We start from the raw sequence: 23847 nt of genomic DNA, 5'->3' as shown, positions 1-23847 counted from the left end.
AAATTTAGTTCAGTGCCACCAAACTGCATGTTGTTCCCATCTTACCTCTTAATCATGGCCTATTAATAAATGGCCGACAATAGTTGCTAAAATACTGGCTATTGGGGAAAATAAAATCAAATCGTCAAGGGAAGTCAAGGTGGAAATCCTGTTCAACCTGTTGAAAAGACCACTTTAAAGTAATTAACTCGGATAAAGGGACATGTACTACACTGGCATTTCCAGAAAGCATTTAGTAAGATGTATCATTGGTTGCAGCAGGAGCTAGAAGTTGATGGTGTGTGTGTGACATTGGCACAGATAGAAGATTTGGATTGCTAACGAGGAACAGTAGGCAAATAAGGAATTTTGTGGTTAGCAAGATGTAATGAGTGCTGTGCTAGAGGGATTAGCACTGAAATCTAAACTTTTTGCAATTTGTGTGAAAGACTCTATGAACGAAGGGATAGAAGAAATAGTAAAGCTTGCTGGTGACACCAATAAGTAGAGAAGAAATTTGAAGAGGACATGAGACTACAAATCGATATAGGTTGCAAGTGGGCAAAGATCTGACAAATGGGCTGAACTGTAGGAAAATGTGAAGTTGTCCAGTTGATAGAAAGAATGAATAGGATATTATCTAAATGGTGAGAATGCAGGATGATCTGGTTTTCCTAATGGATGAATGTGAAAGATTAGTACATGGAATAGATAAGATATAGAATAGCAAGTAATTGGGAAGACCCGTGAAGTGCGCTCTGAGGGGAATAATAAAACAAGCCTCCCTTGAGAAAGGGTTTAAATATGTTGGAAGCAGTTCAGAGAAGGTTTACTTTGGACAGTATCTGAGTGATGGTTTGTCTCTTGAGGGAAGTTTGGAGAGGGATTGATTGTATTTGCAGATGTTCAGAGTAGCATTTTTGATGAGGGATAGCATTACAGCTGTGCTGAGGGAGGATATTGCCAGAAATCATCCAGGGAAGTTATTTGGGTGGAACTGAGAAATAAGAAAGGGATGATCACCTTATTAGGATAGTATTATAGACCCCCCTAATAATCAGATGGGAATTGAGAAACAAACTTGTAAGGAGATCTCAGCTATCTGTAAGAATAATGGGGTGATTATGGTAGGGGTTTTGGTAGGGAGAGGCTGAACAGGCTGGGGCTATTTTCCCTGGAGTGTCAGAGGCTGAGGGGTGACCTTAAAGAGATTTGCAAAATTTATGAAGGGTGTGGATAGGGTAAATCGGCAAATAGGGGTTAGGGAGTCCAGAACGAGAGGGCATAGGTTTAGGATGAGAGGTGAAAGATATAAAAAAGACCTAAGGGGCAACGTTTTCATGCAGAGGGTGGTACGAGTATGGAATGAGCTGCCAGAGGAAGTGGTGGAGGCTGGTACAATTGCAACATTTAAGAGGCATTTGGATGGGTGTATGAATAGAAAGGGTTTGGAGGGATATGAGCCAGGTGTTGGCAGGTGGGGCTAGATTGGGTTGGGATATCGCGTCGGCATGGACTGGTTGGACCGAAGGGTCTGTTTCCATGCTGTACATCTCTATGACTCTGTCTCCCTCCCCTCCACCTCCCTCGATAGTAGAGTCCATGAGTATTTTTAAGGTGAAGTTAGTTGGATGTTTGATAAACCAGAGTATGAAAATTGATCAGGGAAATGTGAAATAATTAAATCAGCCTTTATCTTATTGTATGGCATAGCAGGCTGGAATGGTTAGGTGGCCAACCTTCATTCGCGTGTTTGTATTAGTTGTACTTCCCTGGTAACTCATTAAATGAAATTTTTCATTGGGTGACTTAAAACACTTAATCAAAAAGATTTTAATCAGGAATTGTAGAAAATGTAGTTGATTTTTCTCCAGTAACATGCTATTAGTTGGTTGGGAATCCATCCTTTTGTATAAATGTGAGAACGTCAAGTGGGTTAGATGAGACCTTGTGATCCCATCCATTTAGTGGAGTTATTCATCAGTTGCAGTTGTTGACTGCATAGATTTTGTAGTAAGGCATTTTATTTAGTGGTTAATGGAGCTGTTGCTTGGAGTAGCTTAGCCAGCAAAGTACGTTTTCTCTCTTCAAAGTTATAAAAGATTGAAGATGTGGTGATTCTCTGGGTCTACTGTTTTCACAATGTTTAGTTAATTAAACTCTCTGCAGAAGTCTCACTGTGCAGCTCTTCATTCTTCAAGTGATCTGTCAGCCTGTGTGCTTGGAGAATTTAATATGGTAAACCCTTTATCTCTTTTCCACCATCCCCTCCACCCCACAGAAAACAAAAGGCTGAAAACCAAAACCGCTTTGATCAGATGTAGTGGGTTTTGGTGGGGGGGGGGGGTGGCTGTTATTGTAATTCACAAGGCTAAAAATGGCATGTTAATTTGAATCTGTCCTCTGAACAGAATAAAATCTATTTTTGGCTCAATTTGGGGAACACTTTTTGCTTTGGATGCATACCTTTTGTTCATATGCACTGATGTGATGCTGCCATCTTGCAACACAATCCTTACTTTCCATTTACACACAAACATTGGTTGATGTTCACAGCAGAAGCCGAAGAATGGTTTTCAATATTTCACAGTCCTCATTGGTCCAAGGTATAAGTTTGTAGTGGGAGAACTGAGATCAGCAGTTTATCAGCAATTTGCATCCAATCTGCATTCTCAGTGAGTCGTCATTGAACAGATCTTTTCTGTCTGTGCCCATGTTTATTTGTGTGTCTTGGTGTGGCCAAAGTTGTAAACTCGAGCAGTTTACTTGGAATCAATCTGGCTTTCCTATTCTTGACTATCTCTTTAGATTTGTTGTCTGCAGATATGGATATAGACTTGTTTTGGGCCAGATTTGCATTTCCATTCAAGATTCCTTAAATATTTAGATTGCAGAGTATACTGTTCGTCATCTGATGTACTGGTGCGAGAGCAAATGGTTTTTCAAGCAGAATAGTTTTCATAGTTTCTCAGTTATCAATATTCTATGATTCAGTTCCTCACAAAAAACATGACGTGGTAAATGTGGTTAAGGAATATCCCACAGATCTCTCTCTAATGTCTCAGGTGTTAGTGACACTATGTGCCATCAAATCTGGTGTAAACATTTGTCCCTTTCACAAGACATTACACATTTTTGCTTTTGAAGATCTAACATTCAGTTCATTAACTCTCTTCAACCTCCCAGGGTCACATTCAATTGGATTCCAAAGACTGCATCTCCGCATGGATGTAGTTCATAGAAAGCTCGCTTTACTAAGCCTGAGCTGACAACTCTGGGGTTTGTTTGAGCTCCAATTTTTCTTTGCTGCACCAAGCAAGTACCGTTTGTGGACTTTGCTCTTCCCCATTCTCAGCTACACTGAGCTATTACTGCCAGGAAGTTACGATGAACTAACTGTCTGGAGTTTGCTCGTGCAGCACTTGTGCTGCTTGAAGCCACTTTGTTTCAGCATCCTCCCAGTTTCTAGTTGCAGCTGTACCTAACTAACTGCAAATGCAAAACAATTCAAATGCAAAAGCCTTATTAAGCCCCACCAATCTCCATAATGACACCGCCTGCTCTGAGCTAATGGATGTTACAGCCTTTGAGTTCATGGAGTCTTTGAGTTAATTTTGCTCTGTCCAAAAAAAACCCTTTTCTGATTATATTTAATATGGCTAATCTCAAAGTGCCATTATCATTTTTAAGCATTATAGATTTCCATGCATTTCAGTTGCATTTATTCTATTTATTGAAAGTGAATGAATTCTTAAAGCTAAAAATATACTAAAACACAGGAGCTATGATTTAATATTTGTCACATCTTTCATTTGTGTATCTAGCCACCTCTTATATTTTGTGCCATTCACCTCAACTGTTCTGTGGTAGAAAGTTCCGTACTTGTTACTTTCCAGCTGAAGAAATTTGCTCCAAGTTCCTTATTTTGATTTCTGGGTGACCTTATCTGATATTGCTCACCTCCAGCTAGGTTCTTCTCCCCCCGCCCCCCCCCCCCACCCCACAAGTAGAAGTGTCTGGGTCTAATTTGTCCAAGTCTTTTATCATTCTGAAGAGTTCTGTTTGGTCACCCCTTTAGCCTATTCTTTTATCAGAGAAAAGGGACCAAAGCTGCTCATCCTTTCCTGATGAAATTAAATTCCTAACATCAATGTTGTAAATTTTTTTCATACTCTTACCAATACATCTATTTTATTACAATGTGACAACATGGTATGCACATCCCTCTTCAATTGTAGTCTAGCTAGGGTTCAGTAAAAGTTTGCAACCACTTCCCTACTTTTCACTTCCTTCACTCTGAGAAAGATATGAAAGTTTGCTTTTATTTTTAAAATGGCCTTTTAGTGATTTGCGTAGGTACTGCTCCTCAATCCTATTTGAATTCTTATATTCCAAGTAACTTCTGACCATATTTTTCACAGTAAAATGGAATACTTCTCATGAAGTTCTGGCCTATTCTACAAACTAATTAATGTGTATCTGTAATTTGTTGAGTCCTTTTTGTAATAGTGGCCTGCCTCCAATTTGGTAGTCTAAAATTTCAGGAGTGAGCTGAAATTGTTAAACTAACTATTTGAAACCTCTGCTGAGTTATTCTAGAAACTAACTGATGGCACTTGCGTTTCAAGTTTTTGATCCTGAGGGACAATATTCACACGTTTGGAAAGGCAAAGACTGATTTAAGGATAGTCAAAATGGCTTTGTGCATGGGAAATCATGTCTCATTAACTTGATTTGACTTTTTTGAAAAAGTACCAAAGAGAATTGATGAGGGCAGAGCAGTGGGTGTGATCTATATGGATTTCAGTAAGGCGTTTGACAACGTTCTCTATGGGACACTGGTTAGCAAGGTTAGATCTCATGGATTGCAGGGAGACCTAGCCATTTGGATACAGAACTGGCTTGAAGGTCGAAGACAGAGGGTGGTGGTGGAGGGTTGCTTTTCAGACTGGAAGGCTGTGACCAGTGGAGTGCACAAGGATTGGTGCTGGATCCATTAATCTTTATTATTTATATTAATGATTTGGATGTGAAAATAAGTACAGTTGGTAAGTTTGCAGATGACATCAAAATTGGAGGTGTAGTGGACAGTGAAGAAGGTTACCTTGGATTACAATGGGCTCTTGACCAGGAGGCCAATGGGCTCAGGAGTGGCAGATGGAGTTGAGATAAATGCAAGGTGCTGCATTTTGGGAAAGCAAGTCTTAGCAGGACTTATACACTTAATGGTAAGGTCCTAGGAAGTGTTGCTGAGCAAAGAGACCTTGGAGTGCAGGTTCATAGCTCCTTGAAAGTGGAGTTGCAGGTAGATAGGATAGTGAAGAAGGCATGAGGTAAGTGTTCGTTTATTAGTCAGAGTACTGAGTACAGGAGTTGGGAGGTCATGTTGTGGCTGTACAGGACATTGGTTAGGCTGTTTTTGGCATGTTGCGTGAAGTTCTGGTCTCCTTCCTATTGGAAAGATGTGAATCTTGAAAGGGTTCAGAAAAGATTTACAAGGATGTTGCCGGGTTGGAGGTTTTGAGCTACAGGGAGAGGCTGAATAGGCTGAGGCTGTTTTCCCTGGAGCGTTGAAGGCTGGGGGTTACCTCATAGAGGTTTGCAAAATTATGAGGGGCATGGATGGGGTAAATAGACAAAGTCTTTTCCCTGGGGTGGGGGAGTCCAGAATTAGATGGTATAGGTTTAGGGTGAGAGGAGAAAGAAATAAGAGACCTAAGGGGCAATGTTTTCACACAGAGGGTGGTGCGTGTATGGAATGCTGCCAGAGGAAGTGGTGGAGCCTGATACAATTGCAACATTTAAAAGGCATCTGGATGGGTATATGAATAGGAAGGGTTTGGAGGGATATGGGCCAAGTGCTGGCAAATGGGACTAGATTGTGTTGGGATATCTGGTCAGCATGGACGGGTTGGATCGAAGGGTCTGTTTCTGTGCTGTTCGTCTCTGACTCTGACACCAAGTCTGATTATCTAAAAGACTTGAAACAGCAATGCTTCTCCGATTGTATGCCAAGCAGGCATAGAGTGGTCTGTTATATATCATCTGTAAAGAGCTAGAAACCTGTGTGTATAAGTGTGTTTTAGTAGCAGCATTCACGACCACACTGAATTGTATGTACCGGCCTGAGCAGGTCTGCTAGTCGGGCAAGTTAGCTAAGAGTGCTGTAAACTTTAAAAGTCTGAACTGTTTATGTTCTGAACATTTCACCAGAAAATGGATTGCAGTGAGCAGAGGAAGCAGTCAGACATCTGGTTTTGTCGTGGGCAGTCTGGTGTTTTTGTGTTGAGCTGTGTTGGCTGCTGTCCAGCACTGTCTGGTTTTAGGTCTTTTGTATACTTAATCCACTGACATGGCTGTTTGTTCCTTTCCTCATTGGCAGCAGGCTCAAAGTGACTGGGTCACAGCAATCCGTTCCCATGCTCTCCTCCAACTCTCCCCTCGTCTCTCGAACCACAGCGAATCTCCCAGATGTGCGAATGTCACAACGATGACTGTTGTCTCATGGCCTCTGGCAGCCACTGTGAAACTCCCCTTTCCCAGAATGCACCAGCCCCTGACCCCTCCAAGGTGATGGCCTTAACCATTCAGCTGTCAATCTGACTGGCTGCCCTGTAGGAAATGGTTTTTCACTTCAAATGTAAAACAAAACATTGATAGTCATTTCGGTTGAACTGCTCTGCCTTGACCGTATTTAGGGATAACTGAAGCGATGACCTTATTGGAAGGTGTGTCTCTGCTCCGTGTAAATATATAGGTCACCGTCATAAATTCACAGACCAAGAAAATCCAATCTTATACTAAACAAAAATCTCCTGGCAGCGGTGTGAAGAATTTTAATTAACTGTCAAATGAGGAAGAGATTTATGGGACAGTAAAGCTGGGAGCTGTTGCTGAGATATAGCATTACAATGCTTGTGGTTTCCATGACACTCCAGTCGCTGCTGTTGCTGCATGTTTCCCCTCATTCCATCTTTACAAAACTCAACTCGTTAATCCCAGACATTGGTTTATAACCAGAACCACTCAGTCTTGGAAAGACAGGCCTCTCTTCACTTGAGCTGCTCAGGCAGGAAATGTAAATTTGACTGATGTTCTGAAGTGAGCACAAACAAGAGTCATTAAATGCACGCACTTGTATAATCGCAGAGACCAAAATCTTCCATGAGCTTGCACTGTGCTTTAAGACCTTTTTTTAAATGCAGCGCAAAGTCCCTACTTCATACGTCCCAGACGTAGGGAGCCACACTAATTTAAAGAATTCCAAATTACCACGTAAGTTAAGAGTTTGTGTCCAGTAATCAGTTGCCAACTAAATTAAGTATCTTTATTATTTAAAATCAAACCTTTTTAAAAGCTTCCTATTAATGCCCTTGTGCCAAAAACATGCTATTTGGGAGTATATTTGAAGAGCCATGTTCAGGCGCAGTTAGCAGAAAGGCACCTTGGTAATTGATTTGATCTGGGGTGAGCCAGTTTTGTGGGGCGCGTATTTTCTAAATACATGCAAATGATCGTGGATCCCTAATGTTTACATTGGTAGTAACATGTTGAAAAATTTCAGAATATTTTGCAATGGCTTTACTAACTTTGTGTACCACTGCACAGGAAGCACCAGGGCAACATGGCAGCTGCTGTTTCAGGGCATCAAAAGCAACAGGGCCTCCTGCGCACACAGGCCTACACTGAGGTAATGTATCTGTGCAAACACTGTGCATTCACAGAAAAGAATGGCTTCATAAAATATACATGTGAATGGAAACTGTAACGTGAACCGATTATATTTGCACCTATAAAAGAAGGTTCCAGAACCAGTAATTGATTCAAACAAGATGCTGCATTACTGCGTAATATTTCCCCGACCCAGGAGTGCTTAATGGCCTGGTGAGGTGCTGATCCACTCTGGGCCTTGATAAACAGCAGGATTAAAAGCTGACCCCTTCTGAAGGGAGCCAGTTAATTGAGACGCTGCTCTTAACGTTGAGGTGATGAGTCGTCAGTTGGAGGCACTTGTTCTCCTTGGATTTGATTTTGATTTATTGTTGTCACGTGTACCTACATACAATGGAAAAGTTTGGTTTTGCATGCAGTACAGCACATTGTATTCTTTGCTGTATTCCATTACCCAATGTTACAGCAGCGGAGAAGGCAAACAGAGCGAGATCAATATAAATTTGAGGTCCATTCAAAAGTCTAATAATATTGGGGAAGAAGCTGATCTTGAATTATGAATCATGAACTTCACAGCTGAATTAGTGATGGCTGTACCAACTGATGCCTGATAGGGGAGCGCATGAGGTGGTTGAGGTGAGATAAGTGGCATCTCTCACGGAAGAGAAGCGAACCTGTTAATGCAGACTTGGCACTGATTACAATGGCATCAGTTTTCATTCTTCCAAATTTTCCTCTGCTATCATGACTGTCGTTTCCACTTTTAAACTTTATTTTGAATTACTCATCTATTTATTTTGGGTTATCCTTGTCCCCTTTGTCTTTGCAGCATTAATGCTGGAGGCCATGGTTAGAGTTCTCTTTTATAGATTTACTTTTCTAATAATTTTCTTTTGAAGCTCAGATGGGTACAGATTTGCAGTATGAAAGGTAGAGTCCAAGCAGGAAGCCATGTTAACTATTGATTAAAAACCTGGAGATGTTTTGAGGAAGTGAAAGCTAAAGGAAATGTTGAACTTCATACTTGAGATGCTGGGAGAGAGGAGAAGACTGTTCAGTGTTGAAGGCTGCCTGTGTGATACGTGAACCCCTTTTTTGACTATTGAAATGATGATGCACACAATCTTGGAAAATGAAAATTCAACAGCAGCATGTTCTGCTTGTTTCTAACCATGTGGGCCATTGTCAGTATTTTTGTATAACACTTCAATCTACTTCTGTGTGCATTCATCAAAGATCAGATTTCAGAGCATAATGCCTCTAGACTTGAATGAAAAATAAAATCAAGTGGAGTGCAAAATGGTCTCTGCCTTGACTGTAATGTGACATTTTAAAAAAACAATTAAATTTGAATATGTACTCTAAGGCATTGCTGTACAATAACTGTGACTCATGGACTTGACATGAACAGTGTGTTAGGAGATATGCTGTACATTTCTTAAGTCCTGGAGCCAGCACTCCTCCCACAAGATCTTGGCAATCCATTAGCAGTGTTCTAACTTGGTCCAGCAGCAACATATTGACCATGCTGTTAGAGCTCTGCTGAGTGGACCCTAACACCCATGTGCCTGAGCCCTTGACGCAGAGCTTTGACATGGCACATGAGCTTCAGGAGGGCAGATGGGACACCCAACACTGCCTCAGAATAAGTGCAGGACCCTGGCCCCATGACTAGCCCAGTAAAGGCGAAGCACCTGGGCTGGAGGTGTACACCTAGAGTCTCCTCACGAAAGGCAGGTGCTCCACTCTCCAATTCCACAAACCACACTCTGCCCAAACTGTCACAGAGACCGTAGGCTGTGCATTGGACTCTTTTTAATTATGTGAGTATTCATTTTAAAATGGAAGCAAGAGAAGACCATTTCTAATGAAGAGATGCACTTTAATACAGTCAGTCATAGAAATGTACAGCATGGAAACAGACCCTTCAGTTCACCCAGTCCGTGCCAGTCTATTTACCCTATCCATCGGTTCTGACGTAATGCGATAGTTCTGTTCTTTTAGGATAAGCAAATTGTGCAATAACCGTGCCATTTACATTAATGGAGCTGGAATCACGTTATAGACAATACAGGTACGTAAATTTTGTGTTCTACAAATAACTGTCTAAATTCCTCAATCATGTTTAAGCCAATTCACGTTGAAGAAATGCGTGATATAGCAGAACTTAATGTAATCCAGAAACCCATTCACTGGCTAATCTACTTCACTGATATACAGGCACTGCCGCAAGAAATGGCCTGTTGCTTCTGAATAGATTGCCAATAGATATATTGTAAGTCATTTCTGTCGAGCCAAACCATTAAAGGGGGGCACAAAGGAACATTAAATGATGTGTGTTCCTCTTGCAATTGTATGTTAATTACAATGAGCTACCTTTTAATTTGGCTATTCAATCAGAAATCTCGCAGTCAAATACGTAAACAATTGCTTAAACTTTTATGCACATAGCAACCAAAATAAGACCCCTTAAGTAAGCAAGTTCTTTGGAAGAATGGTCCTCATTCACGCAAAGCTCTGCAGATTTTCCTTCCTTTTCCTGAGCCTTGCCTGTGATGTGTAAAGTTTTAAGATAATTTCTTGAGCAGCAAGCATTGAGATGTAAGCAGGTTTTTATGCTTATTGGTAATTGCTGTATTTGGAGTGCCTAAGCTACCCTTTGAACATTTCACACAGTGCTTTTAACTCTGACCATTTTAGTTTATGATGGTCCTTTTGTGTCAAACCTGCGTGCTAACCAGACAAATCATTAATTTACGTCAGTACATCAAGGTTGTAGAACACAATGTAGAATGAAGTGTTACAGCTACAGAGAAGGTACAGAGAAAGATGAACTCTAATTTATGAGCGATCCATTCATAAGCATGATGATGACGGGGAAGAAAATTCTTCAATTTGCTGTGTTTTCTCCAACTTTTTTATCTTCCGTGTGACGCAAGAGAGTAGATAACCGGGGTGGGAGGGCTCTTTATGTTGGCTGCTTTCCCAAGGCAGCAGGCAGCATCGATGGAGTCAGTGGAAGGAAGGCTGGTTTGCGTGATGGACTGGGCTGTGTTCACAACTCTTAATTTATTGCTGTTTTGAGCAGTTGCCATACCAAGCTGTGATTAATCTGGATAGGATGTTTTATATGGTGCATCTATAAAAATTACTAAGTTATTGTGGGCATGCCAAATTTCCTTAGCCTCAAGTTAGTTTTGTGCATTTTCTTTGAAAGTTGGATGACCAGTGGGCAATTGCACCCCAACAGCAACAAGGTTAATGTGGACCAAGTTAAAAACCTCTCAACACCAGGTTATAGCCAAGAGTGTGGTGCTGGAAAAGCACAGTAGATCAGGCAGCATCTGAGGAGTAGGAGAATCGACATTTTGGATGTAAGCCCCTCAATTAGCATCTGCAGTCCTCACTTTGTCCTAGTTGATTTCAATGCCAGGTTATAGTCCAGCAGGTTTATTTGGAATCACTAGCTTTTGGAGTGCTGCTTCTTCATCAGGTAGTGTCGTGGAGAAAATGTAGAGAATCACCAGAAGACGCAGAGAGTTCTTCAAGAAGCAGGTCTTTTATTTGCAAACAAAAAAACCATGACACAGAAAGCAGATTCTCGAATGCCTGCAAACCTCAGGGTCTGTGATTTTTAAAATATCTCTTTTTTAATCATGTTCCTGTTAGCTTATCAGCATGTCCAACTCTCTTAATCAAAGTACCTCAATCTAGCTACACAATAAACCAGTGATGTTAGTTCCCATTATCTCTTTAGTTGTACATTCTACTTAATGTTATTCTCATGTCACTGTTAAATATTTATTATCACCTCTGCTAAAGTAATCTTCTATTCCAGACTAACCTGTCATGATAGATATTTAACTGTTCCATCAATTACAAGAGTCTCCTGTCTCCAGCTGACTCTACTAACTATTAATTAGATATTTAATGTCATGTCCCAAATATTTATGGCCCCAATCTTGTCATAATGTCACTTAACAGGGAAACTAGCTCATCTCGCCACAGTGACCGTTCAGCCTTCGCCTTACTCTGCTAATTGGTGTAAGAGCATTCCGCTATTCTTATCCCATCCTGCCTTCCACAGAACACTGCTTTCCAGTGGTCTTCATGTTTTAACCCTTCCCATGCTCTTTATTTTCCATAGTAGTTGTCCACTTGGAAGAAGCAGTACTTCAAAAGTTAGTGCCTCCAAATAAACCCTTCTTCAGGGCTCTTGAAGAAGGGCTTATGCCCGAAATGTCGATTCTCCTGTTCCTTGGATGCTGCCTGACCTGCTGCGCTTTTCCAGCAACACATTTTCAGCTGCAATTGATATTTGCATAGGAATAGCTGGTAAGTTCTTAACATTTGGAAGTTAGGTGTGATCAGATTGATGTAATTATTATCCACAGCCTCATTACTGGCTTCCAGCTATGTACATTGAGGTGTATCTTCTATAAACTCATTCATCAGGTTTTTCTATTGAAGTACATAATTAAGGGAAACCAAAATGTTCTTGGTCGCTCCTCGGGTGTGTTCTGTCTGAATTGAATGTGGCTTTTGATAGAAATCTCCATGGCTTCTACTTCAAAGTCTGCCTTCAGTTTTGAAGAGATCTACTTGGTCACTCCTTTTGCCTCGTGTTTGTCACGAAAAGGGAGCAAAGCTGCTTATCCTTTCCTGATTTAAATTCTTGTCGTCAACCTTGCAAATGTGTTTTGTGCTTTTTCCAATGCTTCAGTTTTGCTTATAATGAGGCAGCCTGAAATACTTTTCAATTGTAGTCTTGCCAGGTTCCATTAAAAGTTTGCAATAACTTCCCTACTTTTCACTACTTCCTTTTCAAAAAGAAATGAGAGTTTACTTTATTTTAAAAATGGCCTTGTTAACATGCTTTGCTTACTTTAGTGATTTGCATAGGTACTGGTTCTCTAGCTCATTTGAATTCTTCCATTCCAGGTGCTTTTGGATCTTGTGCTAAAATAGAATGAAATTTTGAAGTTGATTTGTCTCTGTCCCACTCTGGCTGGTGTGCAGAAGAGTTGTGTTATCTTGAGGACGACCAAGCTTTTTTTTGTCTGTTTCCAACATCTCATTGTTTACTTTTGCCCTCAGCTTTTTCCACGCCATTCCCAATGATTCTATCCAGGCATTCTAGTCACCAGCAAGGACTTCCAATCCATTGACTTTGATCCTGGTCAATTTGAGTTTTTGTTTGCAGATGTCCTTGTGTCCTAGGTGTGGGTGACCTCTTAGTCTCATGCTCGTGACCAGCTCGCTGCAGGGCAAATGTCTCTGAAACGTGGCCATTATCAATTGGGCAAATGTACTTGAGAGGTGAGTGGGGTCCCTGTCTGTGGGTGTACTTAGAGTCATAGAGATGTACAGCACAGAAACAGACACTTCAGTCCAATTCATCCATGCTGACCAGTATCCTAAATTAATACAATCTCACTTGTCAACATTTGGCACACGTCCCTCCAACCCCTTCCTATTCATAAACCCATCAAGATGCCTTTTGAAAGTTGTAATTGTACAAGCTTCCACCACTTCCTCTGGCACCTCATTCCATACACACACCACCCTCTGCTTGAAAAGGTTGCCCCTTCATACTTGAGCAGCACTGGAAAGGTCTTGTGTCTGTGGATGTTGAAAGGTGGCAGTAGTGGATGTTCACGTATCCTGCCCTTTGTGACTAATAGCTCATTGGCGTTCACTAACTGAATTTCCTGTACTTGGACATCTCCCATGAAGAACATGTTCTCCTAAGGCAGCAGAGGTGGTAGCACTTGTGTGTCTTGGCTTCTGAGGTTTCATGACGGTAACAGAGGATGCTAAGTACACACGGACCTTTCTATTTTTGGTTATTTGGTCCACCTTAGATTTCTCCACCTGGATATGGGAACTGCAGCTTTGGTGGTGATGGTGCTGATTTAAGGGAGGGACATGTTACTGATTATTCATGTAAGCTATATGAAGTTTTCGATGGTCTCCAGAGAGAGTTGGTAGTTGATGCAATGTGGAGTTTAAGTTATCATTTGTATAGTTGGGCAGCTGCATGTTTGCTCTGAAGCATAGTTTAGTAGGCTCTATGGATTTCTTGCCAACCTGCAGTAAATGCTTGCTTTTATGATGTATTCTGTTCTCTCCATGTCAATGACAGAAACTCTTGAATGTTATCATCTTTTTACATTAGTATCATACTTTAAAAAGCTGTCTTCCACATGCTAAACTGTAGTTAGCAGATGTGTGCTATTAGCTTAAAGCAGTCGTAACCAAAACCATAAATAATTAGACATGTTCTATGTCAGCTTGTCAGTAAATCTAGATATGATAGTTTCACTTTGTTATTGCAGCACTCGTTGTCAGAGCCCTAGCTAAATAAAAGCGAGAACTGTTTGCTTTCAGTGTGTTGAGCAGAATTAAATAGCTTTTCTCAAATATATAATTTTAATAGCTATCTGGAGGAGCTATACTTATTCAAAGGTGGAAGGTGAAATCTTAAATCTTATTCCATGAATCTTGGGCAAACCCATGTTTGACTTGGAGGGAATTCAACACCTTGGCTAAAAGGGTTCAGTCAGGGCAAGGTGCAGAGCCTAAGCTTGGATGCAGAAGATTCAGGATGTTTATGATGATTAAGGGCTTTGCAATAAATAGAGAGAATCTCTTTCCTTTGAGAGTCCTGAATCAAGACAGCATGACACTTAAAATTAAAGCTCTGCTATTCGAGGATGATGCCAAGAAGCACTTTGTCCCTTTGAGTAGAAAAAACCTAGAACTTGCTTTCTCCAAATGAGGTTGGGGCTAAGTTGAAAACTTTAAAATGGAGATTTGATGGGTTTTTGTTCAGTTTGGTTACCATTGTCCCAGACGGCCACTCACTCATTAGAGAACGACGACTGGTGGTGAGTTTAAACTGAGTCGCTACATCTTGGATGAGGTTGAGAAGGTGTGACCTCAGCTGGTGCAGGTGTTGAACCCATGCTGTTGACTAGGCAAACCAGCTGTCCAGACAACTGGGTGAACTGAACCCACATCCCCCACTCCTGTTCAGTGAGTGTTGAGGTCACAGACCAAAGTGGTGACAGGTCAGTCCTGATCTAACTGGGTGGTTGAACAGACTTGCTGGATTAAATGGCTCTCTTTCTGAACTCTTAATGTCTTTTCCACTGACCATGACCATCCATGCATCACTTCCTCATGGAGGTGACTAACCAGTTGTCTGTTTAGAAGCAAACTATTGTTATGTAAATGTGGATGTACTAATCCTTTGAGATTAAAAGCTGGCATTGATAGCACCACGTGTTCTCAAAATGACACTGTAACAGGTGCTCCAGCTACTGGGGTAACTAGTTACCTAGAAGTGATAAAACAGATTCAAATTTGGCCAATCAGTTTAAGTTATACCCTGAAAAATACCAAATCCCAATCAAGTTTGAATTGAATACGTTGACAATCTTAAAATGACGCAATCTGATGCTTTGGAATATAACACCAGGGAAAATTGAACAGTTGGGAGGAGAACTGCCACCAGACCAACAGCTGTAAACTGCTAGTCAGAACTGAGGGACCTGTCTAGAGAAGGAGTTGGCACAGAGGAAAACCTCAATACTGACCTGGAGAGCCAATCGACAGATGAAGATAAAGCGAAGATTTGGCCGCTGGCTGATTTTAAAATTTGAATTTTCCTGTAAATATTAATTGAGTGTTTTATTGGACTAGTGTTATAGAAGGGACGGTAAAGACAAGTTAGCAAAAGGAGGCAAAAATAGTTGAATTAATTGTTCTCTGTTATACTTTAACAAATAAAATTGTTGATTTTTACTTTAAATAGTTTTTGGCCCCTCAAAATTTCACAGATTACTGCATGGGATAAATCTTTTTTGTATTGCTGGCTTAAATTAAGCAGGAGGTTTACCCCGTGTCATAACACTATGTAAGAATATTCTGTCTGTTTTATGATTTAAGATCTTTTTAAAGAGTTGAAATTCATGGTTTAACATATTGAAACACATATCTTTCTCTGCTGTGCAATAAAATACCATGTTAGTAATCATCCATTTTCTCATTGATCCGATATGACTTAGGACAATTTTAGCACTGCATATTCTGTATGTACAGTTAGTGGTAGAAGTGGTCATTTTCTTGGATGTGTTTGTCCATCTGGGTAGTGATGTAAGCTTGCTTCCTAATTTTGACTGACTTTGGCTTCCTTTTCAGATTTTGCATGGCAGCTCCTTCTAATCCGACAAAAATCCTTGATTGGAAAGCTTCCTGAGGATCATGATGTTTACAAAATTACGAAGATAGCAGTGATCCCACTGTCTGAAGCAGAGCCTCAGGATCTGGAATTGGAGGTAATAAAAAGCCTGTATTGAGTCCTGTTTTTGCTTTACCGGCATACATGTTCTTCCTATCTCAACGAGTAAAAGATTTTACAAGTTACCTTAGACTATGCAACTTTAAATTAAAATTTTGACATGTTTAAAAACCTGTCAGATGTGACATTAATACTTGGAAATGCAAAACCACATACTTTCGGCAACTGTTAGCTTCAGGTACTACATTTAAAATCTAAGTTTTGTATTGTATTCAAATTTGGGTTCACAAGTTAAAGATTCCTTTCAAACCTGATTTGACAGCAATGTTGGAACAGTGAATAAGAAGTTTGCAAAACTTAATCCTGTCCTAATAGTTACCAGTGTTGAATCACTGGAATATTCTGGTGCATCATTCAAAGTGAAATGTGCTTGGGCGGTCTTGTGTTATTTTCGATGGGTGTAATTTTACAATTCCAAAGTAGTACTGGAATAAAATTTAATCAATATCAGACCCATGCCAATGTGTTCTTCTGTTATTGAGATTGTGAAGCATTGGTTGTTAGTTTATCCTGATATTTGCCTTGCTCCATTTCACCTGGGATGACTACGCTGAACAGATGCTAAGACCAAAACACTTTCATCCCAATCCTATACTAGCTTGTAAATAAATGCTAGCGAGCCAGTTAGATATTTTGTTTCATTTCATGAGTAACATGAGGCATTGAACACTGAATAGTTAATCAGTGGTATCCTTGCATCTCCTATTTTGTGCTAAATCTTTGCACAAGGGGAGGCAATGGCCTAGTGATATTATTGCTGGATTGTTAATCTAAAGATGCGGGTAATGTTCTGGGGGTCCAGGTTTAAATCCTGCAGATGGTGGAATTTGAATTTTAAAATAAATTCAGGAATTCGGAGCGTACTGACCTTTAATCCATTGCTGATTGTTGGGGGTAAAACCCATCTGGTCCTTGAAAGGAAGGGAATCCTTACCTGGTCTGGCCGACGTGTGAACCCAGGACTCTTCACTGCCCTCTGGGCAATTAGGAATGGGCAATAAATGCGACACCCACAGCTGTGAATGAAGTTTAAAAAAAAATCAAAATTTTAGATTGTTAGCTGTCTTTTGATCTGTGGTTATTTAACAAATAGGTTTTGCAGCAAACTAACCTCTACTCAATTGTTGGTATTTTTGAATATGGACTCTTGTGAAAAAAAGTGACATCTTGTGTGCTACTTGTATTTCTGTTTTTAGTGGATCACAATCCAGAATGATTCATAGGCCATGGGAGATGTATGCATTTGGCTGTTTTTGTTTCCTGTATTGAAGATTTGGATGAGTTGTTTTGCAGTAATATCTGGACCTGACTACATTGATTCCATTTATAGAATGGGAGAATTAAAGTTAAGTGGCTTTGAAATGTCTACTTATAAGCAGAATAAAGGAAAAGGCAAAGGATTTGGAAAACATGTAAATCATATGTACAAGGACAAGGAGTTATGGGACTGAAACTTTACACTTTTGTGATGAAAGGCACATGATGCACCCAATTGTCATCCTTTGATCATCAGTTCCCATGTGAATATTGATATAAATGAAGTGACTTTGCCAGAACAAATGAGTGAGAGATAGCTTGGATATTGAGAAAGCCAGGCCTTGAAGGGCTTTGCCAAGTTTCAAGCTCAAACGGATGTCCTAAAATGTGGCAGACCAAAGAGATTTGTTTTTCCTGTACTATTGCCTTGAAACTGCGAAGTGTTTTTCTTTCAATAATGAGAAAGAGTTCCACGAACCTTTTATCTGGTCAACCAATTTAGCTTTTCATAGTTTTCTTTGAGGTGTCAAAAGTAATTTTGTATTGGAAAGTTTTTTCTTGATTTTAAGCAGGGCAATGGAGCTAACACTATTGTTGAAATGACGGACATTTATTCCTGTCAACCGATAAGATTCTTTCAGTTTCTAAGCAATATCTTACTACTTTAAAACTGTCAAGGTAGTACTTCTGTGACTTGCTGTTTTGAGCGTGCTGTGAACAGGCAATTTCTTTGTATAACAGCGCTAGATCTTGACCAGCAGAGATAGCAGCAGATTGATTGACATATCCTTTCAAAGCTTTCAGTTAGTACTGTTGACATTATCGAGTTTTCTATCAATTTGTGAAAGCATACTATTCAATTTTCTAACTTTGATGAAATCAATCTTCTGTTTCCTTTTGCTTTTAAGAGTTAACTTAACATTGAAGGCCTGAACTTAAGCCATGTCCCAGACACACTGAAGACAAAAGCAATTTGAAAAGACCTTCAGTTCATACAATAGGCAAGGTGACGAGTTGTGTTATTGTTATGAGATGCATTCCTGGAAAACTATGGAAGCTGAAATTGTACTTCCCTTAGGCTTCAAGCTGACACGCTCAGGGCATCTTGTACTATGCAATTGCTGACAATAGAGCTCAGATTTCCCATGTTTTCTTTGCAGTATTTTACTCAGCATGTAAGCCCATTCACTTACAAAATAGTAATTCCAACATGGATGTGTTGTAATCATGCACTTTTGTTTTTAATGTAAAAACCCTTTACATGAGGCTCAATGTAGAAATCTATTTTTCTTAAGATATCGGACACATTTAGACCGTCCCTCACCCTTTAAAGTAAGTTATTGCTTTTAAGCAATTGTTTGTGTTGAAATGCTTTTCTCTGCATCTTACAAGCTGTGATAAGGTGCAAAATACTGAAGTGTGATTATTTCTTTATTTGTACTTGTTACTGCATGAAGTTTAACATAGGTATGAATTCAACTTAATCTATTGGTTTGGGGGCACTTTTTTTGTAAATGTTAAAATTTCCTCCCACTGTTTCTTCTTTGAAACTTGCTGTGTTAAACAGGGTAGATACAGACTTGCTGATGTTTGCTGAATGGTGTGCATTTGAAAATGGCCAGTGTATTGCTGTGTAATTTTCCCTGCCCTCTGCTGAAAGTGCCTGGTCTTTGTTCGGAAGCCCTCAGCATCCAGCATTGAGGAGTCAGAGTGGGGGAAAGTCAGTCCATCACTGAACAGATTACAGTATTAATAGGTAGTAATAATGCAGAAAAGAAGTTAGTTCGTTATGATATATGAAGAATTTCTTCAAAGATTTGTCGATCTTTGCAGTTCTCCATCCCCTAGAGAGCTATGGGTCCAGTTGTCATATATATCATGTAAGAATTTGAAGAGCTTTTGGTGATAAAGGATGTATAAGATGTACTTAGTGAGTAAGTATATCTGAAACAAAGAACAGCTATCATATGGAACAATGCAGCAATTTCAGCGGGTCAAATGGTACAATCCTGCATGTTTCCTGTGTTCCTCTCATTAAGTCACTATGCTGCCTCCTGCTAATTATTGACCTCTTGTTTTTAATCCTGTCCATTAGCTGTCCTGTTTATTCAGGGTTCCTGTATAAATCCAAAATGTTTTTAGCCAAATTTTGGTTCTCATTTCTTGAAGGTAATTGTTTTGTACTTGGAAATAAGCTTAGAAATTCTAGAATGAGGAGATATTGAACAATTTGATGGTATCATGCCACATGATCCAACTGTTTGAGTTCATCCAACTGGGGCTGAACACCCTAGTTCATCTTGCAGTGACAGTTTAGTCAGCAGTCTCTCTTTTGCAATCAACTTTTTAACCACAATAAAGGGGATGTTATGTTTTCCTGGATTGATCTATCTTTGATTCATTGAGTAACTTCAGTAAGACACAGCCTGTTTAGGGTTTGGACTGTTCTGTTTGAAGTGAATTAACAAGCATTTCTTTGTGATGTTCTAATGTACGCCTTACTCAAGTGATGCGTGGGAGTAATGGAGGGCACTAATGCTATCCATTCAGGTTTAGGAGCTCTCCCTTTGTATTGATTAACTTAGCTCATTTTACATTTTAATTGAGATCAATGGAAGTTGAATCGGACAACTATGAAATCAACCAGGAATACTGACTCCTCTTGTATACAGACCTCTCCTTGACCGTGTCTAATAAGACAGCCAGGGAATAAAAGCATGATCTTTAGGCTAGAATGATGGCACATTTGAATTAATTAGAAGAATAGTCGTGCCCAGTTTGTTGCTTTGGGTGAATGGGATTTCAAAATTATAATTGGATCTTATTGATTTCATCTGGCTTCTGCTTAATGGTATGGCAGTCTTGTTTTGGAATATCGAATTATGTACCATGGCAGGATCTCAGGAGGGCTCCTGATAGTGAATGCTACTTGAATGACTTTATGAAAACTTGGAGAAATGTAGTTTAGTATCCAGCTGAAGCCTCTGAGGCAGAGGAGCTCAGACAGTGTGTGCGCAAGAATGGGGTGTGTCTTTACGACATGGTTGTTAGCTAGAGTGGAAATAATTGAATGTGTCTCCTAGCAATCTTACCTGGAGACCGACGTGCTGTAAATGATGAGACTTGATTTTCTACAAGGTTTCTGATTTGTCTCTGGTTATGGAGACCTTTATCTTTTGTAGACATTACTTCACTGTTTGCCATAAAATACACTGTTTCTCCACAAAGTCCTACCCTCCCAGCAGCTGGTGAGCTAGCAGTGGTTTAGTGTGGATGCTTTGAATTGATGTTTAGGAATGAGAGAATTTTTGTCAAAATGAAACACTCTGGCATGGTGGATGGTTCTAACTGTTGAATGGTGAGGGTTCAGACTTTAGTACATCTTATCCTTTGTTTTGTAGCTAGTTCATATGGTCTAATTTTGCTCAAGTACTTGAAAGGTATTGGGATAAGTGTAGTTTAAACTAGCTCTTTCACAGAATGTCCTTGATGTCAACTTTGTCTTTGTTGCATCATCAGCAAACCTCATGCTTTCTGTTTTGGGTGTGAGTAGTGACGCATTATTGACTCCGTGTAAAAGTGGCGTCAATAGTTGGATCCTGAAGAGGGATCCTGACCCTACAATGTAGAGCTGAAAGCTTGAAGTGTTAATAACTATTCTGTATGTGGGCAGCACCTGGAGGTTTCCCTCCCTTCCTCTTTTGAAAAGTGGAGTTGGTCTTGGTTCATGCTGGAACATAATCCTTGGGTTTTCAATCATTTTTATTTTCTATTACGCTGATATGTTTCCTCAATGAGCTGATATTAGACACCATGCAATCACTGTTTTAATAAGGATTTTTATAATGGTAATGGGTGCACTTAAAGTAAATGCCTTTCAGGGAAATGTAAGTTGCTGTATTAATAAACAGCAATGTGGAAAGTTGCCCACGTATGTCCCTGTTCACAAAGAAGAAAACTGAACAAATTCAACCCATCTAATTGCTGCCCTGTCAGTCTATTCTTGAGCATCAATGTGGTGAAAGAGATTGAAAGCTAACGAGTGGCAACCACTCAGCAAAATCCTCATTATCAGTTTGGGTTCCACCAGAGCAACTCGCCTCCTGACCTCAAGACTTGGTTTAAATAAGGACATGAGAGAGAATTCCAGAGGTGAGGTGACCTACTGCAGTACTAAGGAACTCCAGCAATATTGAAGTCAACACCAATCAGGAGAAAAGCTCTCCTCAGGTTGCAGTCATACTGAACATAAAAAAAGATGGTTGTTGTTGGCGGTGATCAGCCATGATACATCATGATAATGTACAAGTTCCTCAGGTTACTGTCCTAGACCCAACCATCTTCAGCTGCTGCATTAATGACCTTGTTTTCAGTATAAAACCAGAGGTCGGGAAGTTTGGTGATTGTGCTATGTTGAACACCATTTACAGCTGTTCAGATTCTGATGCAGTCCATGTATAGCAAGACCTGTTCAATCCTTAAAACTGCCAGGCATTATCCATCTTCAATGGAAGCATCTGACAATAGCCCTTTGATATTCCATGGCAACTTTGAATCCTCCATTATCGGCATCCTGGGGTTGCCATTGAATAGAAACTGAACTGGACCAACCATATTAATGCTGTGAGGACTAGAGAATCCTGCAGCAATTAACCTGCCTCTTGATTGACCAAGGATTGCTGCAATATTCAAAAGCAAGGCACTCATTGTAAGCATTGTTTACACAGCTGCTTGTTAAAGCTGCAACTGAAGTGTTTGTAGATCAACTGGAGCTGAATGGTTGCCAAACTAATTGGTTTTGCATGACAGAGGCTTTTTGGCCCATCATTTCTGCACTAGCCATGAAGCATTCAATTGTTCTAATGCCATTTTCCAGCTTTGACCCATGGCCTTGTGTACAAATGCAGCTTTGATTGGCAACAGGAAGCTCTATGGACTAGACTAGTTATTGATGACCATTTCCTTCTGCCTAACAACAATTGTCATTGGTTGTTGCGTGGCTGAACAGTGTGAGGTCAAAAAGTGTGGTGCTGGAAAAGCACAACAGGCCAGGCAGCATCCGAGGAGCAGGAGAATTGACGTTTCAGGCATAGCCCTTCATCAGAAATGGGTGCACTTAATGTAAATGCCTTTCAGGAAATGTAAATTGCTGTATTACTAAACAGCAATGTGGAAAACACCCATCGAAGAGTATAAAGGTAGTAGGAATATACTTGAGGGAAATCAGGAGGATAAAAAGGGGACATGAGATAGCTTTGGCAAATATGCTTAAGGAGAATCCATATACATTAAGGACAAAAGGGTAGCTAGGGAGAGAATAGGGCACCTTAAAGATCAGCAAGGCCACAGAAGTGATGAACTGCAGGAGATGGGGTAGATATTTTGCATCAGTGTTTAATATGGATAGGATATGGAATATAGAGAATGTGCGGAAAGAGACAGTGACATCTTGAAAAAATGTCCATGTTACAGAGTTGGTGGTGCATAAAAATGGATGAATCCATGGGACCTGATCTGGTGTACCTGAGAACTCAGGGCAGTTAGGGAAATGATTGCTGGGCCCCTGAGATACTTATATTGTCGATAGCCATAGGTGGGGTGCTGGAAGACTGGAGGTTGGCTAATGTGGTGCCACTACTTGAGAAAAATGGTAAGGAAAAGCCAGGAAACTACAGACCGGTGAGCCTGACTTCAGTGGTCGGCAAGTTATTGGAGGGAATCCTGACCGACAGGATTTACAGGTGTTTGGAAAAGCAAGGACTGATTAGGGATAGTCAGCCTGGCTGTGTGTGGGAAATAGTGTCTCCTTTTCTCTCTTCCCCCCACCCCCCCAACCCCTGTTTTGCATTTTCTTTGAGGAAGTAACAGAGGATTAATTAGGGCAGAGTGGTGGATGTGATCTATATGGACTTCAACAAGGTTCCTCGTGCAAGAGTGGTTAACAAAGTTAGATCACATAGAATATAGAGAGCGCCAGACATTTGACTCCAAGGTAGAAGACAGGGGTTGCTTTTCAGACTAGAGGCCTGTGCCCAGTGGTGTGCCATAAGGAACCAAACATTGTACTCCTTATCCGTCCTTTCATGTGTGTCTGAGAAAGGGAGTTCATAAGGGATTCGAGTTTTAATGAAGCTAAAAGTTAAGTTTTAATGAAGTTATATGCTGATGGTTCATAATTGTTTAGCTGTAGTTAAAGTCTAATTACTGTAATAAGTAGTAATTCTTCAGTAGAAAAAAGTCGTTTGTGCTTTGTTGACCTGGTTCGAAAAGAAAGTTAAATTTGGAGGTTTTCAAAACAACTTTAACATTGGTGATGGCTCCAGGAATAGCAGGGCCTGATTTCCAGCACGCTATCCCAGTGAGGGGTAACAAATGGAGTACTCTCATTTGCTTTGTGTAGCTCAAACAACACTTGAGCTTGAGACCAGCTGGGACACAGCTGCTTGAGTGGCAGCCCATTTGACACGTCACCCCCTCACCACCTTCACTCCACTTTAGGGATGGGCAATGAATACTAGTGAGGCTCACAGCCATGAAAAGAAGCAGTCTCTGAGATGTGCCAACACCTGACTGCT

At 40.3% G+C, this 23847-nt stretch overlaps 1 protein-coding gene across 3 annotated transcripts in view; it reads left to right on the top strand.

Annotated features, from left to right (window-relative positions):
• The window catches only part of inpp5f (inositol polyphosphate-5-phosphatase F), a 200664-nt gene that overhangs the window by 95164 nt on the left and 81653 nt on the right, over nt 1-23847 (top strand). For all 3 annotated transcript variants that reach the window (XM_043712705.1, XM_043712704.1, XM_043712703.1), the window contains exon 3: nt 15856-15992. In XM_043712705.1, coding sequence (XP_043568640.1) covers nt 15856-15992 — 137 coding nt within the window. The remainder of the gene's footprint in view (nt 1-15855; nt 15993-23847) is intronic.

The sequence above is a fragment of the Chiloscyllium plagiosum genome, chromosome 22, assembly GCF_004010195.1.
Source record: "Chiloscyllium plagiosum isolate BGI_BamShark_2017 chromosome 22, ASM401019v2, whole genome shotgun sequence".
NCBI classification, from domain to species: Eukaryota; Metazoa; Chordata; class Chondrichthyes; order Orectolobiformes; family Hemiscylliidae; genus Chiloscyllium; species Chiloscyllium plagiosum.
This window is presented reverse-complemented; position numbering and strand designations above follow the sequence as displayed.